Source organism: Argopecten irradians, chromosome 6, assembly GCF_041381155.1.
Source record: "Argopecten irradians isolate NY chromosome 6, Ai_NY, whole genome shotgun sequence".
NCBI lineage: Eukaryota > Metazoa > Mollusca > Bivalvia > Pectinida > Pectinidae > Argopecten > Argopecten irradians.
Window position 1 is genome coordinate 28,053,674 of NC_091139.1, and position 23,481 is coordinate 28,077,154.

The 23,481-nt window shown below is 35.4% G+C and overlaps 1 protein-coding gene across 1 annotated transcript in view; it reads right to left on the minus strand.

Moving 5' to 3' along the window:
* Positions 1 to 779: 779 nt before the first annotated feature.
* The window catches only part of LOC138325526 (uncharacterized), a 63,205-nt gene continuing 40,503 nt past the window's right edge, over positions 780 to 23,481 (minus strand). Inside the window, exon 3 of the mRNA XM_069271255.1 lies at positions 780 to 3,212. Within this exon, the coding sequence (XP_069127356.1) occupies positions 1,386 to 2,936 (1,551 nt within the window). The 5' untranslated portion in view covers positions 2,937 to 3,212 and the 3' untranslated portion in view covers positions 780 to 1,385. The remainder of the gene's footprint in view (positions 3,213 to 23,481) is intronic.

Here is a 23,481-nt window from a genome sequence, read left to right on the forward strand (position 1 = left end):
CAAAGTACTATAGTACTTAGAAAAAATCTCTTTTTTTTTCTGTAAAAAAACATTATTGGTGATTTTATCTTAGTATTTTTCGTGGTAACAATTATCCGTCAAGAATAACTTTTCTGTTTTCTACTATATCTTTTCTTGTGAATGGAAAGAAAATTATTCTACAAGTTCAAGACCTGCGACATGACTTTAAAAGTATTGATAAACTTGTCTTTACGTGTTTTCTTTCTATAATATATAGTGTGCAGAAATGTCGAACAATAAAAGACAAACTATTCATACATAAAATCGATACACGTATATTACCCTAAAGCTCTTAAATGCTTTTGGGCTTCATAGATTGATCAGAAGTTGAATTAATCATTTTATTAAATACGACACTATCAGTTTATTCTACATTTTCAGCTGCAATCGGTGAAAGCTTTATGACTGATTGGTATTTCGAGTAGGCTATATAGCCATAGTGTTCATATTTGTTGAAATTCTTAGACCTATTCTAGTGTAAAAACAATGGAATGCATCTTTATAATGGTGAAACAATTATATATCTGCTTATACTATAACTATTGTAGCGATATTTAGTTTAAATGGCAACGGCCAGTCTGTAATTAATGATCTTAAAATGAATACCCATAAATGAAAGAAATATGTTTTCGTTCAAAAAGCTTAAAATCCGTAAAGCTAATATAATCATGAAAAATATCTTATGCAAAATATTAGCAAATACTCATTGTATAAGTCTTTGAATTTGATAAATAAAACAAATAATAGACTAATTTCTTCACATGTCAACTGTATTGAAATTTTGTCACATACATGTTCAACGTGCATAATTAGTAACAAATTCACTACGAATCAACATGGTAAATATATATATGTATATATAAATCTACAAAAATGGTGATGGTTCGTTGACAAAAGGTATATATACAAATATGACATGGGAAGTTCCGGTAAAATTTACAACTGCACACATTCAACCTAAAGTGACGAGACATTTCTAATTACCTACTAATGCACTTGTCTGAAATACGACGGAATGTTGAGGTGTAGAAAAATATGACACTCGGAATACACACACAATTTTCTTTACCTTTAAACAGAGAACGATAATTTACAAATGGAATATACACTCATTAGTTAAATTGGTGTTGATTACCAATGCGATAAAACATTAAGTACACAATTAGGAGGATACAAATATCAAATTAATATTGTTTTATTTCGTATAAAAGTCAAAATTTCATATTTCCTTTGCTACATCCATTTACTCGCGGGTAGCATACACAGTTAACGGTATCAAAATATGTAAAAAAGAAATTCTATTTACAAATGACAAACGACGACAAATGATAACTACATAAAATTATGATTTGGAATGGTTGACACTATACCGGTAGCAAATCTGATTTTTCAAAATATTTCATGACGTCATCAGTTAATGTTAATGAGTCATCAGATCGTGTGTCATCGTCTACATCTACGTAATGATTACGTAGCTGATCTAAGCACGACTCACTCCTGAATATACCAATACAAGTCTTGTATGGTCCTACCTGTTCAGAATTTGGCTTGCGATCTCGACCTTCCGACAAATTATATAAAGACTTCACTCGAGTTAATTCACACCTTTTATGATCCTCCAAAAGTCGTTCCTCAGTGTCATAGTCTATCACAACATCTTCAGGCGCCGCATCGGGTGCCATATAAATAGAACATGCATCGGGTGAATCACGCGAAGGAGTTTTAGTTAAATGAACTTCCGGCAAATCACTCACATCCTGTTGTTGTGCACATGCGTCTTCCTCCATTGAAGCCCTACGTAACGTATATCCCCTTGCATCCGTATTGTTGTAGTCTTGCATATTGTCCTGGTGAGATGCTTCCACGTGCACCTGAACTTTCGTTAGATGTGTTCCATGGGAGAACACAGGCGAGTCTGGGGAATGTGATGGCCCTATTTCTGTCAATTTTATAGTTTCAGTTGGTGAGTCTCTGAACGCTGGATTATCACACCCAGTATCGTCCTTTAGAGTTGCTAAATGGCTCATGTTTTCCTGAAAACTCTTCGATATTTCGCTATTATTTACAAATTGAGACCTGCATTTTTTCGATGCCCGCATCGCTTCTCTAACAGCACTTTTTGGACGTATATTTGGGAGGGAAGACGTTTTAAGCCATGATTCCCTTCGTGTTCTTGCTATGGGCACTATTCGTACTCTCTCGACCTGCTTTGCACTGATTGGCACTGAAATTGACATGTTTCTGTCTCTGTCCCGCCATTTCCGCTGCATTTCCGGGGTAATCAACAACGCCGGTGTACTAATACTGAGCGCTTTAAATAATGTCGGTAATTTCTTTTCAATAGAATTTTCGTTTTGATCAGATTTCGTTTTCAATGGAACTTCAATTCCACGAAAATAATTTTTCCGAAATTCACTAATGATCATATCGTATAATTCATCCTTTTTAAGCTGCTTGACGTCCCTATCAGGTAGAATATGTGTCACATACTTGTCCTTAATTTCACAGTAAAGAACAACAGCTACCATCATAACAAAGAAACCTATTCCCATGAATACTGGACCTATATAAGTTAACACTTTGAGATTCGGTAAGTCGGGTGCAGTGCTGACGAAAACCGTTGGTTCAGTAATGTTGGCTGATGATAAATTAGAATTTAAACTATTCGTTGTTTTTGCAGAGTATCCTAGAAATCGACCAGGGTTATACCCCATTAAGCATAAAACCGTTCCGCCACATATTATCATGAAACCCACAATAGTTCCAATAAAGGTCGGGATCAAGCATGGCATCCGTACATACTCGACTAAGTTAACCTTATGCTTAGGTTTGCTACGCTTGGGTCGGGACGCGCCAGAAAACCAGCTCTTTTTATTTGGCTTTTCAAGATACACATGCGCACGGGGCACAAACATGACTAAAATTACACATCTGCGTCATGCAGACGCTTTTTGTTCCACCTATGTTTCCTATTCGTTGAGCCAAGAGGACAAGGGACGTAGACTTTTCTTGACATTTGGCAAAATTGATAGCCTTGCCCAGAAACGCCTCTATTGACTATTGGGGATACACTTTGCATAAATAAGCATCCTTTCCCGCAGAGTTATGTGCTTGGAGCCACTGACGACGAGAAAACACAATTTTCTCCTCATAGGTTTTGTAAATAATTAATGGACGCCCGGCTTCCAAACCTGAAAGTAGACAAAATAAGAGACTTGGTCATTAAGTACACATACTAGGTTTTTGTTGAATATTTCTGTCGTTGTTTTTCTCTCTTCACCCAGGAAGCAATCAATTCAATAAATATGTACATATAAATAAATATAGTACGCCTTTATGTTCATGAAAATCTAATTATAACATCATATCATGTTTGTGGTATAAAGTTTACAAATAGATAATAAAAATGCTTTCGTTGATGCTGAACCATTAAAAAATCAAATAAATTAAATATATTTCCAAATAAATTGTTATACAATACAAAGTTATTTGTATTTACAGAAAACATTGAAAGACAATAATTCCGAAAACAATAACGAATACAATCATTGATAGTATTTATATAGGATGTAAAGACTATATCTATCTTCCAGGATCAATATTAGGTATTCACTATGTTCCCATCTTTAGCACAGAATACTCGTATGTCTACGTAAAACTACCTTATTGTTCCATTGTCTCTGAACAATATTTGGTGGACTTAGTAAATTCATCAGGCAATAAAACCAACATAGTGATGTTAGTTAATGCTAATTTATGTTAATTTCATAACAGGATGTTGATACTTAGGTTTGCGATGAGACAGGGAGGATATTATTGTGTATTTGTCAAGGATGCGACAGTCTAATCGCCTTTATAGGGTCACATGGGGGTTGCATAGTAAGCTAAATTGTAATGTACTGGGTCATAAGGTCAATGTAGGGAAGAATGAAGGATAACACGACGTTTTACAGCCATGCGGGGTCGTACAGAAGACTTCTGTGTTAACCTAAATATGATAATGGTACATGTTAATTCCATCAAACGTTGTAAAATGATGCTGGTGTGGAGACATTTGATATACGATATGTAAGGATGAATGTTCCTTTCGATCACATCTTCGTTTTTGTGATATATTGCAAAGATAAGACTTCTTACTATTCAGGGAATTATATATATATTTCTCTCATACCTACATTGTACTGGTGTAATACAGACTGATCTCATGCAATGCACTCATGTCACCTGAGGATCACATGACTACCCATGCAATACAGCCTCATGACTCATTGCGGCGACATAATTATTATTTTCTCGGTAAAATTTTAACATTTTTGTTTAATATGAAATAAGCGAATAACAAGATAAGCGTCGAATCATGCAATTATCATGCATGGCAAATTGATTTACAGTTACGGGATTTTTCCAAACTTATTTCCAAATGGTGGGATATCATAGTTGTAAAAACAAGCATCACGAAAATTTGAAAAAAAGGCATTAATCTCATAAAAAATCAATAATATAGCGGTTTTGTCATGATATTTTACATAATGTTCAAAACCTTAAAATCAATACTATTTTATTTTCTAAATTATAACAATGGAGATAATTTCTTTTTCGTTATTAGATAAACTAAAGCGATTACAGTCAGTTAGCAAATACAGCAGATTAACAAAGCTATTTAAACATTGTTCTACATAGAGGCCTTACTAGCTAGTTTTATTCAGAGTTTTATAATAAAATATTTGTCATACATTGGATCACATAAGTGAACAAGTGAAGTGGTCTGAAAATACATTGATTAAATTTATGTTTTATGGGAGTTAATGTGGCATAGACTGAAACGTGTTCAAAGCTGCAATGCTTATTTAATAAACTCAATTGACAAAACAGTTTTAAGACATGTTTTAAATAACAAAACAATTGTATTTTTTAAAATTTAAAATGTGCTTGGTGCTTTTTCGTGACACCGTTTACAGGCAATCCGTACATACGTACGTATCGCCCTACTTTCGTATTTTTTTATGATCATTAGTTTTCGTTGCAAGTTTGTTATAAAACATACAAGTCACTACTGATGTTAAAACGTATTTAACAGGAAATTAATCTGATTTTAACTTGAAGATCCAAGTATCACCAACACTTTAAGGTCGATTAAAGACTGTTAATGTAATAACATGGCAGGAGAAAACTTTTGGTTTACATCTTTGCCTCATGTCATTAAGCCTACGCCACGAAGTCTACATGCATATTTAATAAGGAGACTTAATTTTGTACTTTTAAATTTTAAATAGAAGGCTGCTGTTGCTTGCATTGCTGTACAATTAGTGCTTTAAAATTTAAATACGGTGAAGCGGTAGGTAAAATTTCAAGAGGCATTGATTTGTATTTTGTTAAAGATGATACTGATATCAGAGTGAAAATTACTTTCGCTTTGATATTTGATAAATGTACATGGTCAGGTACAAACAATGTAATTATGATTTTATTGTATTTTGCACCTTTCCTTAGAAACTGCTGTCCTCTAGGTTGAATTGGATGGCATTTCTTTTCAATATTAGAAAGGTCAGGATATTTCTGCGTAGACAAACTTTCACAAATTTATCTTAATTGCAAAGTGCGAAAGTAAATTGCACGAAAAAGAAAGTTGTTTTGCAATATTGACTCGATATACCATTTTTATTTTTTTATTTAATGCAATATATTTTGACTTAGAGTTATACTTAATACTCTTTCTCTAAGAATACTAAGCCTTGGTTGGCACAATGCCCCATGTCTGGTGCCGAGCCTGGAGTGTAATGGTCAATGATAAGCTTATATTGACCAAAAGCGTCTCCCAAAAGTATTTATCTCAGCCAGAAGAAGCCTCTGTGCCCTATCATCCTAGTTCTAATGAATGGATCGGGAGAGAACTCCCGCCAGTCTGGGGGAAATCTTCAAACTGATTCATTAGCTCGCGTTCCTAACTCTGATTAAACTGACTTAAATGACTGTCTCCGAGTGTTGTGATTTTCAGGAAGGGTTTCAGGAAAGTTTTTTTCTGAATTCAGTAAAAACAAAATGAACACATTATTTTAAGCATTAGAAGCATTGCTTTTTTGACAACTCAGACTGTTATATGTATCGATATGGTAACCAAAAGAAAATTAAATTATGACGTAATTCACCAGCAAAACATTTCCCCTTAGTTTTCTAGTTTAATGAAATAGTAACGAGTTAACGACATATCATAAATCTAATAGCGAGATTAGGTCAGAAGTTAAAATTAAGGTTACTCGTGAAACTAGCTTCAGAAATGATTGACCACACGCTTTATATTGAAATGATACGTAATGAAAGTGTAAAAAACATAACTAGTGTGTTTTCCTTAAAATACTTCGCCTTTGTCGCGGCAGAGATTTCTTCTATATCATATAACAAGACAGTTTAGTAAACAATTGATGAGTTATCGATAGGGCCTTAATCGCTTCGACAAGATCACTCAGAATTTACATTAGATAAAATGTAATTACGTTAACGCCACAAAGTCAAGATTTCTAATTGGCTCAGCGAAACTAAGTCGCCTTTTAACTTAATTACGGTAGAGAACACTTGTACCTATACTATCATTACACATTGGCCTATTTCGAAAGACACGTGATTATAACGTTGGTTAGTGACCCAAAAAGAAATGGTGTCGTTATTAAAAGTAACAGGTACGGACCGAGTTTGATAAATTTTATGACCAACTTATTTACATTTTGCGTAAAAAGTGAAAATGAAACGCTGCGACAAATGTTCAAATCTTTAATCAGAACTATCCGACTCTTTATCGTAAAATTAAAACACCGAGGGCATGTAGGTAGTCGTGAAAACAAAAAATCAAATAGTCACGAAAACAAGCTTGGTTTTCAGTATGTAGTTCGTCCACTGTCACCCGAAACATCTGGTATACTATTAAAACTACCAATTGATTTCTGTATGTGAACAACATAGGCGTAAGGCTGACCACCTTGAAAGGAAATGGGGACGTAACAGACAAATTCAGACATAGAACGGAGTGTATGAGGGGATCCGCTACGGTGATGATCAATTAAAAGAAAGAGCAACATGCCAAGGACGAGAGATTGAAGTAAAGCAACGGCCTCTGATTCATGATGATCTTTCTTCGTCTAAGGGGGAGAGAGCTGCACTTGCACTTCCTCCTAAGTTCGCTACATATAAACCTATCAAGGTAGATGATATGGAGACCGCAGCCGAACTTATGGGTACAAAGATAAAGTGGGAGCTCAGGTCACGAGATGAACGAAGAACGAATCATTTAGGGGGCAAAGACGGGGCATGGACCGTAGAATGGGAACAGGAACAACAGAGAAAAAGAGAGGTGTACAGTTCCGATACAGTCACCATGTCTTTCTCGAACAGGCGTGTTACAGACATGCCCACGTGTCGTCGGATTGTTCCTCCCAGACCCTTACCTCAGCAAAAGGCAGTTGTACTCAACAACTTGAAGATCGAGCTAAGGAATACCACGCAGGATTACATAAACAAAAAATGTGATAAAAATGGTATACCTAGGGGCTCGAATCTGACTCAAGAAGAGCAGTCTGGGATAAAATCACTGAAGGATCGTGTCAAAAGTAAGGAGGTGGTAGTTATGCTGTCAGACAAAAGTGGGCGTACGACCATGAACAGTATGAGCAATTTCATTGAACTCATGCAGCCTCATCTCGATGATGATCCTACTATCAGCCATGAGGAACACGACAAACTCGAGAAGGAGATTGGAGCTCACGCTTTGCAATGGGGGAGGTTCCTCACAATGGGGGAAAGGTGGGATGACCCAGATGGTATTCAATACAGACATTGGGACAGGGTAAAACAGGCACTTCGCACTACAAATTGCATTGCACCGTCCTTGAATGGTTTACCGAAAGACCATAAAACCGCCAGTGAATGTGGTCATCCCCTAAGACCGGTATGCGGAGCTAACGAGAGCATCAATGGTCCTCTTTCAGACACTCTCTCTGAGATAATCTCAACGTTGGGAGACGTTGCCGACGACATCGGAGTCATCAGTCGATCCACAGAGGATGTACTTGAAGCGGTGACATCGTACAATAACAACACGGCTCATGGTGCCAGAGAACCAGTAGCTCTATCAATGGATGTTGCCGCCATGTATCCGAGCCTCAATGCCTTCGCCATTGCGAAGGAAGTGAGAGAGGAGTTCCTTCGATCTGACCTGGAGGTAGTTGTGGATTCCGTTGAACTTGGTCTTTATCTTGCGATCATTTATCACAATAAACGCAAGGACCTAGCCGTGCTTGGCCTTGATGATAAGATACCCAAACGCAGGAGTCGTGGCAAAGACATCAAAATCACAACGGATGAAGTTACTTCAGCTAGGAGGAGGGGAGAAAGACCACCAGGCTCCGACAAGAGTCTATTTAGAGAACGTGAAAGTGTACCTAGGTCAGATGAGACACGTCTCATGTTCGCGTTGGCCTTGGAAGAGGGGATCAAAATAGTAATGAACCACCATACTTACACGTTTCAGGGAGACTTATACCACCAACAGAAAGGAGGTCCCATTGGTCTTAAATTATCTGGAGCGTTAGCCAAGATCCATATGATTTTCTGGTGCCGACAGTTCAGGCAGAAAATGGCAGCAGCCACGGTGTCAACCTTCCTTAACCACCAGGTATACGTACACAAAGTTTATGTGGATGACCAGAACCTTGTTGTGGAGGCGTTACCACCAGGTAGTAGGTTTGTTGAGAACAAGATCGTGATTGTGGATGAATTGGTGGAGAGGGATAGAATAAGACCAGCAGATGAGAGGACGGCGCAGATAATTAAAGAGGTTGCCAACTCAGTATGCCCCTATACAAGAATGGAGGTTGACTATCCATCGGCCCTTGATTCTGGATGGATGCCGTTGCTGGACATTCAGGTCCAAATTTGCGACGCGGATGGGTCTGTGGACTGGAAGTTCTACAAGAAAGAGTTTTCCAGCTCACAATTCATCCTCAATCGCAGTGCACTCCCTGTGTCCGTGAAACGCCAATCCCTAATTCAGGACGGCATACGCCGATTGCGTAACACCAGACCATCTTTGGTACCAGAACTGCGCCAAGAGCTTATGGAGGATCTTGCAGAGATGATGCTGATCTCAGGATACCCAGAGTCTTTTAGGGCCAATGTAATCATTGCTGCCCTCAGAGGCTATGCGATGCCAATCAGGTATCCGCGAGCGAGCGTGGTGATACGCCACTATATCGGCATAGATCTTGGAAGGAGAATGAGCGCAGGTCTAGGAAGAACGTGAAAAAGGCTTCGTGGTTTCGACCAGCTGACACCGTAATTTTCGTACCATCAACTCCTGGTGCAGAACTTGCCAGACGTGTACGAGGGGTGACAGCGGTACAGGGGCCCAGACTTGACGTGAATATCAGGGTGGTTGAAACTGGTGGGCAGACGATCAAGCAGCAACTTGTTCGTACCGACACTAAATTTGGTGATGAGTGTCAACGAGGAGAGTGTGTGTTGTGTCAGAGCAACCCTGGTTCTGGTGGTGGGTCATTACATTTCCGGTCCGGTGCGCTGTACAAAGCCACATGCAAAATCTTTGCATAGCACAACACAGTGGCCGAGTACATTGGTGAAACCGGCCGAAATGCCTATACCCGGTTCCAGGAACACAGGCGCCAAGTAGAGAGTGGTAATCTCTCTAATGCTCTGGCTAAGCACTTGCTCGAAGAACACCCAGGAGACGAAGGTGACATTAGAAACTTCAAGTGTGAAGTCCTCAAGACCTTCTCCAAGCCACTCGAACGACAAGTTTCAGAGGCGGTCGCTATACACGGATCAGTTGCTGACAAGCTCCTCAATTCTAAGTCAGAATGGGAGCAACCTGCCGTAGAGAGATTGGTGGTCACTAGGGAACCACGACTGTGAACAGCAATATGTGATAGGAAATCTGATTAAAATACAGATCTTTATGACCACTCCGGTGATTAGAGGATATGACAGCGTCCCATGGGGGTCATGTCATGTTCAGGTGACCTTTATACCACGTGTACTCACGACCACGTGTAGGTTCTGCACCTTGCTGCATCAAGTGTAAACAACATTTCGTCCCAGTATACATATACGGTAAGCTATGTTGTTCTCTTGGGGCGAGATGACCTTAGGTGTGAAAGTTTTGGGGGCAGCAATTTGACTGGTCTTTATCAAGGATCACGTGGACGTGGCCCCTAGTGGGATTTTCTCTGATCCTTTTTATCAAACGTAATGATAATGGGAATCTGTGTTTTATTTTATTAGATTTGATGTAATAGGCACTATGTCTACAGAATAGTGTGAGGTACGAGTTGTCTCAAAACAATAACATACCCTTAGTCGATTGTCAAACTTTTCTTTCGATTGCCACCTCGAAAAGCTGGTATGTCTGACGTTTCGACCGTGCATGTGATTGCATATAATATCCCCTTTTCATACGTCAGTGTTATGTTTATGGCTACACAAGTCTATCTTGCGGTTATAACCATCGTTTAAACACTGGGGTTGATTAAGTGCACATAGCATGTTGGGTCGAAATAACCCGCCGTATACATCAAACGGGCCGAGACATTTCGTACCTGCACACAATAGATGTAAACAAACATGTAGACGAACACGTTGTGTTAGTGTTATTTCGGACTGAAGAAGGCCCTATAGTGGCTGAATATATATTCCATAGAAATGATTTTGATTTTACTTTGAATTTATTTTGGCCTTTTATTTCGGATTATTAATATACTAGCTTTATACCGAAACATCTGGTATACTATTAAAACTACCAATTGATTTCTGTATTAGCATGATTTGAACGACTGTTATAAGGAAGACAAGGATAGTTAGTTTTTTGTTTAAAAATACTGTCGAAAGAGATATTTAAAAAAAAAAGTCATTCAGAACAAGCTATGCCTTGGGCACCAAGGTATTTTTTTGAAATTCAAATATTGCGTTTATATATTGTTATCGACTTGAATATGAAATAACGATTGAAGATGTCAAGAAGTTCGTTGGCATTGTTTTTATACATTTACTTTCCATTTTGAAAATGATAATCGGTTTTGACAGTCACATATTCAACAGGAATATGCATGACTTAACTCTACAATTTTGACTTAAACAATGCGTGATGTTCATGATATAGATTTTATTGCTTGTTTTGACAACCCTGTACCGCTGTTCATCAATTATCTGTAAAAGGCTATCGTGAATTTTATCCGGGAAAACATGACATTGAATACCTCTGGCAAATTTCAATGCAGTTTTCTTATAGTAATTGTCTTCTTCCTTATCCCTGCCTGTCAAACCGTACAAACAATAACGATGTTAGTAGTCCAGTTGTCAGTTCATTTGGAACAAAACTTTTCCTTTCCTGAACTGCTTAGCATTTTTCATGTCATATGTATTTACGACCTTTGTTTGTTGATATGCTCGTTTTTGTGTTCTGTTTGTCTTCAAATCTAATGTGTTTACCGCTTTATTTATGCATCTAGCTGGGCGGCTCTAATAGTATAGAAAGAAAAATCGATAAATAACGCTAGGAAAATAAGCCGTGACAAAGCTGTTTTAAAACAAGGATAAACGATGATTGGCCAGTGTGGTAAATCAAGATCTATCAAGACAATGATGCAACATGATAAATAGGACAATGACACGAGTGACTTGTTCATTCTTAGACAGTAAACCTTATGCATCACACGATAGTAAAATGTCTGTATAAATGTACATCATCAGGATACAGTACATTACCAGTGATAGATTACTCAAAGGACATACGTACAATAAAGCTAAGAGGCATTCAACGCAACATGTTAAGCGTTAAATGTCTCGTTTGTTTTTCTCGCTTAATTGGTATCATGACCTTGAACTTTACAAAAGATTAGTACCACTTTACACAAGACTTAGTAATTCAAATACGGGTTACAAATACATTTCTGCAGAGGTTGTACAATAAAGCTAAGAGGCATTCAGTGCGATGAATCAGTAGCATTGTAAGTTTAAAATGTCTCTTGTTTTTTTCTATTTTAACTAGTAGCATGGTCCCGAACTTGACACAGTACAATGATTCATAATACGGGTTACAAATAAATATCTGCAATAACCTTCTATGAGGACAAAGCATTTGGCTCTAAATAATAAACATTTTCATTATCCAAAATGTGAAAATACTGTTATTTGCCGCACAGAGAAAAGTGTAAACATTAAGGATATATTTCCAAGCTGCGTTAGTAAACCGGTTATGTGAAAAAAATAGCATTTGATAACTAAAAGCCAAAGTTAAACTTTTGCTCTTTCGTATCTTCTAATCCAGTTTTGACATTTAACCTGATTTTCATTATGTTTTTTCGTCAGTCATCTTCTATTATCATTTTATTATGACCCTTCACATATTCAATGAATGTGAACATATGAAACCCTATATTGATTTTTTACCTTAGATTAACATAACAATGATTTGATACTGATTGTAAAACAAGTTTCATTAGTAGTGATAAACCGATAAAATGAAACACACGTTTTGATGACGTCAACATGCGAACAAATTTTCATGAAAAATCTTCCGTTCAGCAAAATTAATTAACATTCGAAATTATGAATTTTACAAATAACGTTTAAAATGATAATCGATTCTTCGGAAATATCTACTTTTTAAATAGAAATACAATTTTTTGAAGATATTCAACGTTATTGCTGACTAATCACATTTTTGTTTTGAAAAAAAAACATTCTAAATTCTCTAATGGTAAGTACGGAAAAAAAGTATAATATCTCATACGAGTAGACCAAAGGTGCGAGATTGCCAGAACGGTAAAACTCAGCAGGAGAAATATCGTCGGTACCATGAGATGGTGGTTATCCTTAATAACAGCGTTTTATTTTACTCTACTCTGCTAATCAAAGCGATCTTTACCCTTGACACTTTGCACTTTTATGTAACCTTGAGTTTTCATAAAACACGTTTGATAATTCTACATGCTGGTTTATTGCTCATGGCTAGACTGTACCCATCATGCATTTATGCTGATCTTACAACGATGAACTGATTTGAAGTTAAACATACTGTATCAGACTAACTGTAAACGTATTTATATACCACACTTTAAACTTTAGCGCAAATACGAAAAACTGTAAATAATGATAAACAATATTAACGTGGATGTTAATTTGCGAAATTCAATGGTTCCCTTTTGTTACAAAATCTAGCGCTTTATGTAACCATGCGCTTCAAAGGCAGCTCGACAAACGCTGATTGGAGACTACCACTTGAAAAAAAGTATGTTTACAGTATTTCTGCGTACGATATAATGTCGCTTATATCTCGAGCAATAAGAATCTGCAAACATTATTCGTTTAAAAATAGTTTGATTAGAGACATATTATTATTATTTTTTTGTAAATCGCAAACAGGAAATCAAGACAACATTATACTGCCACTATGATAAGTCGGTTTGTAGAGATCGATTCAAATTACATTACTGTAACTCTGTTGGTTTTTTTTCTGTATAATATTAAACACAAAACCTTGACAATAACCAAGAGTATTATAGAATTTTTGACATGCAGATTGACATTAAAGCCTTAATAATTAAATTATTATAAAAAAAATCATTATTTAAGGACGCATAGGGAAGTCCAATGGTGGACACAACTGCGACTGATTTTATGGAGAATACTCGAGTTGTCCTGATACTGATGGTGGATGACTGTAATTCGTAGCGATTTATGGTCGATGAGGAGCTGTGTTTATCGCCTTTAATACGACACTTGTCTCTTAAACACCTGCTGCATAAATGTATCTGATAGGATCGACTCAAGGCCACCTTGAAAAATCGTTGAACGCGGCAAAGGTTGCTATGAGTTTAATGATAATCTGTTCACCTTACAGAAATCGTGATATCGATATTAAACTTCATTATAAGAAAAACACCAATAACTCGAAATCGGCCATACCATAATAATAGTTCAAGTTATCAGAGAATGCGACTTACCCACACATATATGTTATGTAAGAAGAAACAGATTTTTTTCATATATGTACCTTCGCAAGGAATTTTTACTCTACATTATGCACTTTATCAAGTATGTATAATGTTAAGCAAGGACCAACACTTTCTTCGAATTAAGTGAGTTTTTTTTTATTACATATAGATTAGTTAAAATTAATGAAAGTAAATTGATAGAGGCTGTTATTTACTTCGAATCCTTTGTCGATTTTCTATCCCTGGTATTCTGTATTAATTTTTGAATATGTCTCTACACATTTGATTTTCTTTGTGTGTGTTTTGTTTATTTTGACAACTTAATCCTTTCCATTCACATGACACCGACATTAATAATTTTAAAAAAAATGGTTAAAATGCTACTTTAGAGTGCAGAATTATGCTCTTTGTTCTGTTTCGCCTTCGATATCCTCTATTTTATAATTGACTATTTCAGGATTTACGTACCTTTTTATCATTGTTTTGAATAAGAAAGTTAATATGTTTTTCACAATTTCATGAGATGGACGTACGATGTTTCTGATGCTACATATGGAGGCATCAAAAAACAGCGATTAGTTGATTGTTTTCCTATATGAAAGATGGGATGGAGATCGCCATATGAAGGAATTTTGATACATGAGTTAGGGATGATTTTTGATGTTATCTTCCTCCGAACGAAAATCATATTCCGACACATATCTTTGAAAAGGTTCACCTAGCACTGGGGTTAATTCCATAGGGATTGATGCCAAAGGTCAAACAAGTACACTAATCATGGATACCGACATCGGTACGTATGATCCGCAGAGTATTTAGGGATTACTATTGGGGATGGAAGGGGGTTGTAAATCCCTACGGTCATGATATGCTAGTAGGCTTTATCCTATGGATAAGCTGTGTACTTTATAATATGAATGTACTCGTATATCCATCAGCGATTTCTCTTTTACACATGATCTTTCCGATAGGATTCTGTGCGACATTCGCGTTCGTTGCATGATAACTGTGACTTGTTGTGAAAAATACGGAAAATTGATAAAATGAAGACAAATACCGAACAGGACAAAATGAAGCTATTTGTAAATACATGTACCAATACTATTAGATATTGGACAAGGAAGTAATGCCAACCGTGTGAACAAAAATTGTCAAATTTTAGAGGCGATCTGCCCCTTTATCAAGAAACATAAAACGAACACGATTACATAATACAAATAATGTATAATACGAACAGTAATGCGGGACAAAGAAAGTAGACTTAACTACTAATGTTAAGACTAATGGAGCGCAATTTACCCTTCGGCAATTGGTAGCCGAAGGCCGGTTACCATTAAATATACATAGTATATATTTTCAGATAATATAAAAATTATCTTCATTAATACACAATTAAGCTAAGTATCTTTTATTTTCAATACTAGGTGTGTTTTTATGAACTAGGAAGGAATACAATTCCTAAAAATAACAAAAATAAAGTTTTTGTGTGATAGTAAAGTATACAAATGGCAGCACTTAAATGCAGGTATTGGATTAATCTCAATTTGAGAGCAAAAAAAAAAAAAAAAAGAAATAATATTATGCAAATAATGGAGCATATTGTATTATTAATCTTTCAAAAATATTCCAAATGGAAAAAAAAATGGCGAAGATGAAGTGACTTATTATCTATCACCATCTACTCGACACATGAAGTTAATTAAAAATCCTCCTGCATTGTGTCTTACATTAACAATCATAACAAATTTCAACATTCAAACATTCACGTATTGATTTGTTTACAACATTTTGTGGTTACACTAATTTTCCGTGGGTAGAAATCGTGACACTGTAGTCTATTTAGAAAACCAATTAGATGTATGCAACTTCTGCTCTACATTGTGCTAAATATCAAAGTTGAAACCTTTCTCTGTTACATATTCAGCAGCTTACTGGATATTTATATGGAAACCTGTACCTGAAAATCAACAAGTATGATCATAAAATATCCGCCAAACTTAAGTAATCATTCAGAAGGAAAATAGCCAGTTTCTAGTATTTGATGTTTATGTTTTCCTTGATAATCAGATTTTCAAAAATATTTTTTGTTTGCAGGCTCAGACGAAAATAAACATGCTTTGATACTATATATTGACCCTTTAAACTATATGTCAGCTCATTTTATGATTAAAACCATGGATTCATTTGGTAAATAGAAAATACCACCAAATCTAAACAAACTTGCTTTGTATGGTTTGTTTATGTTTATACTATATAAATATCTAAAAAGTTAACAGACGTGAGTGCCGTCTTCCAAATTTTCACTATAATACTACAGAGGTGAGCAAAGGCGGGGTCATGTAAGTGGCAAATCAGTAGCTAACTAACTAATATTTTTGTTTTGTTACTGTTTTAGAATAATTGAACATCAAATACCAGTGAAGCGATGGTATTTTGAATCATGTTATATTTCTTTTTGCTGTAAGGGGGGGGGGGGGGGGGGTCAAAACACCATACTACACCGGTATGAATACTTTTTTCTTAAAGAATTCTATACAATTAGTAAACACCTTTCTTATCTTTAATATAAGTAATTTTGATTGTGTGTACATTGCCTATTCAACACGTGTCACCATCCATCCTCCAAGTCGTTTGATATCTGGGATGGAAACCACTTTAAACATATGTATTGCGTCTATTCAAAACTACAACACTATCAAATTTTACTGCGCTAACGTTGAACCACAGATGTTGGCATTTAAGTCTTTAGTTTAAACCAGTTATTATTTATAACAATGGTAATTAAGTTATTCTGATAAGGCCTCCACATGCTTCCGTAACAACCGCAATAGAAACAACGTAAAATGTAACAACTGGTTTCCACCATTTCTAGTATTTAACAGCTTGTAGACTTGACAGTTGTGTGGAAACTTCACCATGTTTACATCATTCTGATGTCTGTATCGAATAAATGTCTGGTTTAAGAGCGTGTGTGTAAAGTTAAAGTAGGGCTTGGATCAGCTAATCAAATGCTGCGATATTGAAATCAGTGACTGACCTAGATATTTTGTTATATAACTTGATAAATCTTAAAGTTATAGGTGCCATAACTGGGCGAAAATTTGTGTCACATCATATAAAGAATTGACTCCATTCAGGAGGTTATACGATTATCCTCACCTGGGTATCACCTGACTTTTACAAACGGGCAGAGATATCCTGCCTGCACTGCCCGATACTTGTCTATAGAATTGTAAAGAACGAACGATTTATGAAGGCTAAGCTGATAAAATTTCACAATCTCTCCTTAAGATCACAAACATGTGTAGAGGTTGCTGTTGTTAATTCAGAACAAAGCCCAAAGAAATGTTCTTCCATAACATGAATGTCATTCTAAGTCACTGCTCTTATTAAAGCTTCGTTAAATGAAATTATATCGCCGTTCCGATAAAACAAAGAGAAATACGGAGAGAAGCAGCAGAGTAGGACGTTAATTACAGGGTTGGCTGAATTAATATTACAAAGAGCAAGGGTCAGATGGAGACCTTTACGGACCGAGCCCATTAGGACCGGAGGATCTGTGTGAGCTAGTCGATACCACATCGATTAATGAGTCTAGGCCTTAGGGTTTTGAAACAATACATTGTTAGCTTTTCCTAGAAAGAAACCCTTCCGCAATGATATTCTTTACTGTGTTACTTGTTGTATGTATTATCTTCGTTCTGTATGCATTTTGGAGATTTTTGAACAATGTTTTAATGGATACGTTAGAAATCGGAATGATATTCTTTATGTTTATGGTGTTATATATTTCATGTTATATGTATTACATTTGTTATGTATGCATGTTGGAGATTTTTGAACAATGTTTGTATAGATACGTTGTCAGCTTTTCTTTGACAAAGTATCGGGATTCTATTATTTAGTTTTATGTACAGACAAATGCATTGGTTTTGTTATGTAAGTATTTCAGAGTTTTACGTTTTCATTTATAAATACATTAATTGTCAGCTTTATAAAAATATTGAAACGATATTATTTTGGTATCATTTACAAAATAAAATGCATTGCGTTCGTAATGACCTTTTTATGAGGTTTTCGAAAAGCTTTAATGAAGATATTTTCAGCTTATTCCGAGATAAGTAGATATTAGAAACTGTTTATAGAAATCCAATTTCATATAGAATACAAGACGCACAGTTGTTATTGTCTTACCTCAAAAATGAGGATAGGCATTTCTCTACCATATCGACTTAAATAATGAGTTTACAATATACATTCCAGTCATTTGTCGATATGTTTAAGACGTTTTAACGCATGCCTAGAAATTTTACTTTTATTTTCTTTTCGAAAATTATACTTCTACAAATAACTAATATATGAAGATGAAACAAGTAAACAAAGCTGTCAATATATCATAACCAATGTTTGATTCAATGTACTTTTTGTCCTCAACGAAAAATCTGTTCAAGTCTAATTGCGATATCGTGCCGGTTGTTTATATAAAAAGTACATCTGATACCCCTTCAAGGGTTATAACGAAACTCCTTAAGTTTGGGTACCTAGATGTTACAGGTTTATCAAATGCTCAAGAATATCTGTCCAAATGTCACGCCCCTCCTCAAGGAGTGTGATTGTAAATCAATAAATTTCAACCAGAATGCAAACACAACAGGTGTGCTTGCGGATGACTAGAGGTAAAGCGCATGTCCTTAATTTGAAAGGCACAACCTTTACTCTCGACGTCGCTGATATATCACATTTGCTCCTCTGCATATGTTTCCTGTCATATCTAATAACAGAGGGAGGCCAAGTGAATTTGCGCATTATCTCCCCAGTAAGCTAACAATACTTATCAGACAGTCGATATAATCTACAACTCGCAAGTAGTACAATATTTCAATTTTAATGGCAGTCTCATCTCCGCCAATAAAGTAGTCCAGACAGTCACTGCGCTACTAATTGTTGGTTGGTGAATGCGAGAAAATGATGTACACTATTGACATACGCCAAAGTATCTAAAGGTGCAAAAAGAGTGGTTTTATCGACTATACATGCCTGGCTGTCATTAACACTCAAACTTGGCCAGGTTTCTAGTAGGTTGTATCTGTCAGTAGTGCCGTGACAGACACGGCAACTGTATAAAGGGTTCTAATTGATTTCACAACGTTCCTGTTCCCACTCTCTTAAATACAAATTGGTCGACCAGGAAAAGTCATCACCGAAAAATAAGGACAAGCACGCGAGGCCAATTAGGATTCGAACCTTAACATGACCTTCACCTTTCAAGTGATATATACTAGCTGTGATGTATGTCTCTGAATGTTTAAAATAGCTAGTTACGCTACATACACTGTTGAGTAGTGTTACATGGATGTTTTATGTGGAATTTCGTCACAATTCTAAATATCAAATAATGATGTTCATTGTCAGAAACGTTACATGCATTAAAGGAGTAAGTCCATAGAAACCTTTGGTTTAAAACCATGTCAATTAAAACTGTTGTAATATCCATTGAACCTTTAAGTGGTTCCTAAATTGCAGCTTGCCAATCACGGCCATTTTCATGTGTTATTTTAAAATTGTGTACCAAAATCTGACGCTATTTTGATTTCAAATTTGTTAATTATTGATGAAATTAACATATTTAGGCTGTTTCAAATCTGGGAAGTATCATGCTTTCGTCACATTAAACAAATAACGTGTAAAATCAGAATGACATTTCTTAGAAAATGAAATTTCTTAGCAATAGTGGAAACGTGAAGAGATAAATCATTTAAGACTTCATGACTTCACAAGATATCTCAAAAGACAAGCCCAACTCGTTTATCAAGTGTTTTTGTCAATTTAGCGCATGTAATGGAATTTCCGAAATGACAATGGGATTTTGGCTGCTTGAAACTAAACAAGTCAAATAACAAGTATTGCGAAGATCTTATGATGTATTGATGTAGCTGTATAGTGGTACAGTTATTCGGCGTATAAAATTATCAATATGTCGCCCACTGTCTCCGCGTTATTGTTCTGGGGCTCGTGACGTCCCTGTCAATTACACTGAAAGATTATGTCACGTTATGTTGCGAAAATCTGCATGCAGTTTACATGGTATAACCTAGCAGATTGCACGGGAACACACAACTACAGAAACGTATACCTACAATTCGTCGCCTTTGAATTCACGGGATATCATTAAGGGATTTATTATATTTCTCAATATGGCCGTGTATTGTCATGTAACCTCTGTAGACGCTCTAATCGGCCGGAAGTATTACGTCGTGCACGGATATATATTGGCTTGTTTAAAATGTTTATTTATCGTAATGATCTTGTTCACTGGTGCAACTTTTGTTATTGTCACATGTAAAACGTATATCTTTCATCATCATTGTTTTAGTGTCAAAACTAAACCACGAACACATTTAACAAAAACAAAAAAGGGGAAGAGAGAGAGAGAAAAAGTTTTTTTCAGGTACCATATCAATTTTTGTTTATACTAAGTCATAGTAATTAGTAAGTATTTTAAGCAGCAATAATGTCTGATGCTAAATTTGCACCTTATTGGACTTATTTCAAAATATACAATTTAAAACAAAGTGTTCCTTCTTAATATCTTGTCTGTTTTAATGCTGTAATAATAAAACACGTAGCTAATTCGATTAGAAAAAAATGCTACATAATCTTCCAGCCTTAAGTATGAAGCGATCCATATTTAATATTTGGTTTTAGAGTTACCTGTACTACCATTCGTTTATTGATGCCTCTTTAAATTTTTTGTCTTTATTAACATGTCCTAACAAACAGCACATACCATGCACCTTAGCGACCATTTATATATAACGAAACCTGCCTATTAAGACCATTTTAACTCCTAAGATGGTTTTAATAGACAGGATTTTGACATATGTGATGGTTGTGAATAATTTTTTTTCGAAATTCTTGAATAGCCCAATGTAATAAAATTTCAGTCAGCCCCACTATCACTTAGTATTGGCGAAGTGGATATGCAATAACCAAAACCATTTGATTTGTATATACAAACTCAAACATGGTAAAATTTGGTAGCCTATTCGTATTCAATGATGATTAAAAAGAAAGCTGACACACTTGCCAAACACAATAGTATAACATTACTGCACCTTTTCTAGTAGGTTGTATCTAGTCACTGCAGATAGTCATCATCGATTAATTAAGTTACGGTTCTGTTTACAAATCGCTATTTACTGGTGGTAATTGCATAACGTAAATCATCGTCAATCTGTATGTCATTTATTTTTCAAATATAACCTTTCATCCTTAAAATTGGAAAGCGGTGTACTTTTCGATTCATATTTATCTACATTGCACATTATCAGTCGTTATTTGATACATGTCGTAAATAACGGCCTTGTATTTGGTGATGCGTATAACGTTTTAATAACTGATGCACCGACTCTTTATCGACCAATAATAATAACAGCTAGAAATGTAAACCTGCGAGTACAGATTGTTTGTGTTTAGGTATTCAGAAAAAATGTAAACTAGTTATCAAAATTATTCTTCAAGATAATCAAAATCGCAATTGTAGGTAAGTTAATAATTGATTAATAATTTGATTAATTGTTACCATGTTATTTCTCTTTGTGGAAAATATTAACCGAAAACCAATTACTAAGATCACATTTAAACGAAACAATGAAACGTTATTGTGTATCATTTTACTACAAAGTTAATGTTTTGAGACCTTATAGTTTGTGAATTAAAAAAATCGCAAATCGCACAAACATTGATTAAATTACCAAAATCAACACAACAAAGCAACCGGAAAAAATATGATATTTTGTTGTTAATTGAGATTGCTGGATTGTAACAAGGTCAAATCCTCCTAAAATACTGAGCTAATCTTATTTATCGACAACACAATTTCTGTTGCAAACATTTTTATCAATTAAATCAATATAACAGAAAGATTGGATATCAGTCAAGGTCCATATAATTAATTTTTATTCCTTATCATACTAAATCCGATTTTCTGATTGGCAGATTCTTCTTCATATACTATGAAGAAAAAATTCCGAGAATGGCACGAAAACCCGACGTTATCATGGCGTCACAATAGAGATGTCGACGTTGCGTGTTGATTCAGAAAAAAATAATCATTTGGAAAATCAACGGAATCGTACGTTTAAAGAAGCTCCACCACTGACAAATGGTTTTTTTTTCACTACCAAAAACAAGGGCAGACAATTTAGTAGATTTCCTCAGTTACAAAAGTTACTTATTTTACTCCATTACCACCATTGAAAAGTTTGAGCTTCTAATTTTACTTCAAGTTGAAAATATGAAAAATAATTAATTGCATCCCGAAAAAATTCCGTGGCACTATATCCTATATGAAAGGAAGTACTGATTGTGCATGCACCAAAAGCAAAATAAAATGTTTTATATTATTTTTGTGTTAATTAGACAAATATATACACGATTTAATACCGATCATTGTTCAAATGATAAATATCATTTATGCTCTATCGGCGGTTGAGCATCTTTTAACGTATTTTTTGTTATCAAGAAGTCTGAAAACTTAGTTATCAGCATTAATGTAACTATCATTTAACTTCATCGGGTTATGAAATATATTGTGTCTGCAAACTTTTGTGAGAACCCACTTTACGTGGATCCACATACTTTGCAAACAAAATTTCTTTCATACCCCCATGAAGTTAAAATTAGTGACATCAATACTTAAATATACTGTACACTGACTCATTTACGTGCAATTAAAATGCGCTTATTTCGATGTGGGGGGATACAAAAATAATGTTAAAAGCATAAACATATAAATCGCGAAATTAAATCACCGCGAAATAATCTTTAGTAGTGAAAACGCGAAATAAAGTCACCGTATGTAAGCTTCTTATAACCACCAGACCCTAAGTTGTTGATAAGACGTTCTCAGCAGAGTTCTTTACTAGATTATCTCCCCCTAGTTTGAAACTAGAATCAGACATGTAGTAGAGACAAAAATATCCAAGCCACATTTTAGTGATCTTTTAATATTCTAGAGACTGGTGGCCAGTCTAGTAAGTTATTATCTCTTTAAAGCATGGTCGTCACAGTCCGGCTGTATCTCTACGACACATAAGGAAAACAATTAATAGAGAAAAAATGTGTATGTTTTGTTCTGTTTACACACGCAAACACGACTCCGGAATTGTCGATTTTTATAAAAGATGTTGTCTGCGTTAAGTGTGTGCTAGACAGCATTTAGTGCCTAGTTGATTAAGAAACTCCAGTTTCTTACAGGGAAACACTTGCCAAGAAAAATGTGGTACGCACACAACAATTTCTTCAACAAGTACATAATAAGCCAATGAACGGGTGCGTTTTCTTTGAATATCATGATTTGAATTGCAGAAACGCCCACTCAAATAAACAAAAAATGTTATTGAGGAACTTCCTGTTAGATAGTAAATAAATAATCAAATGGTACGAACAGGTATTTTTCATT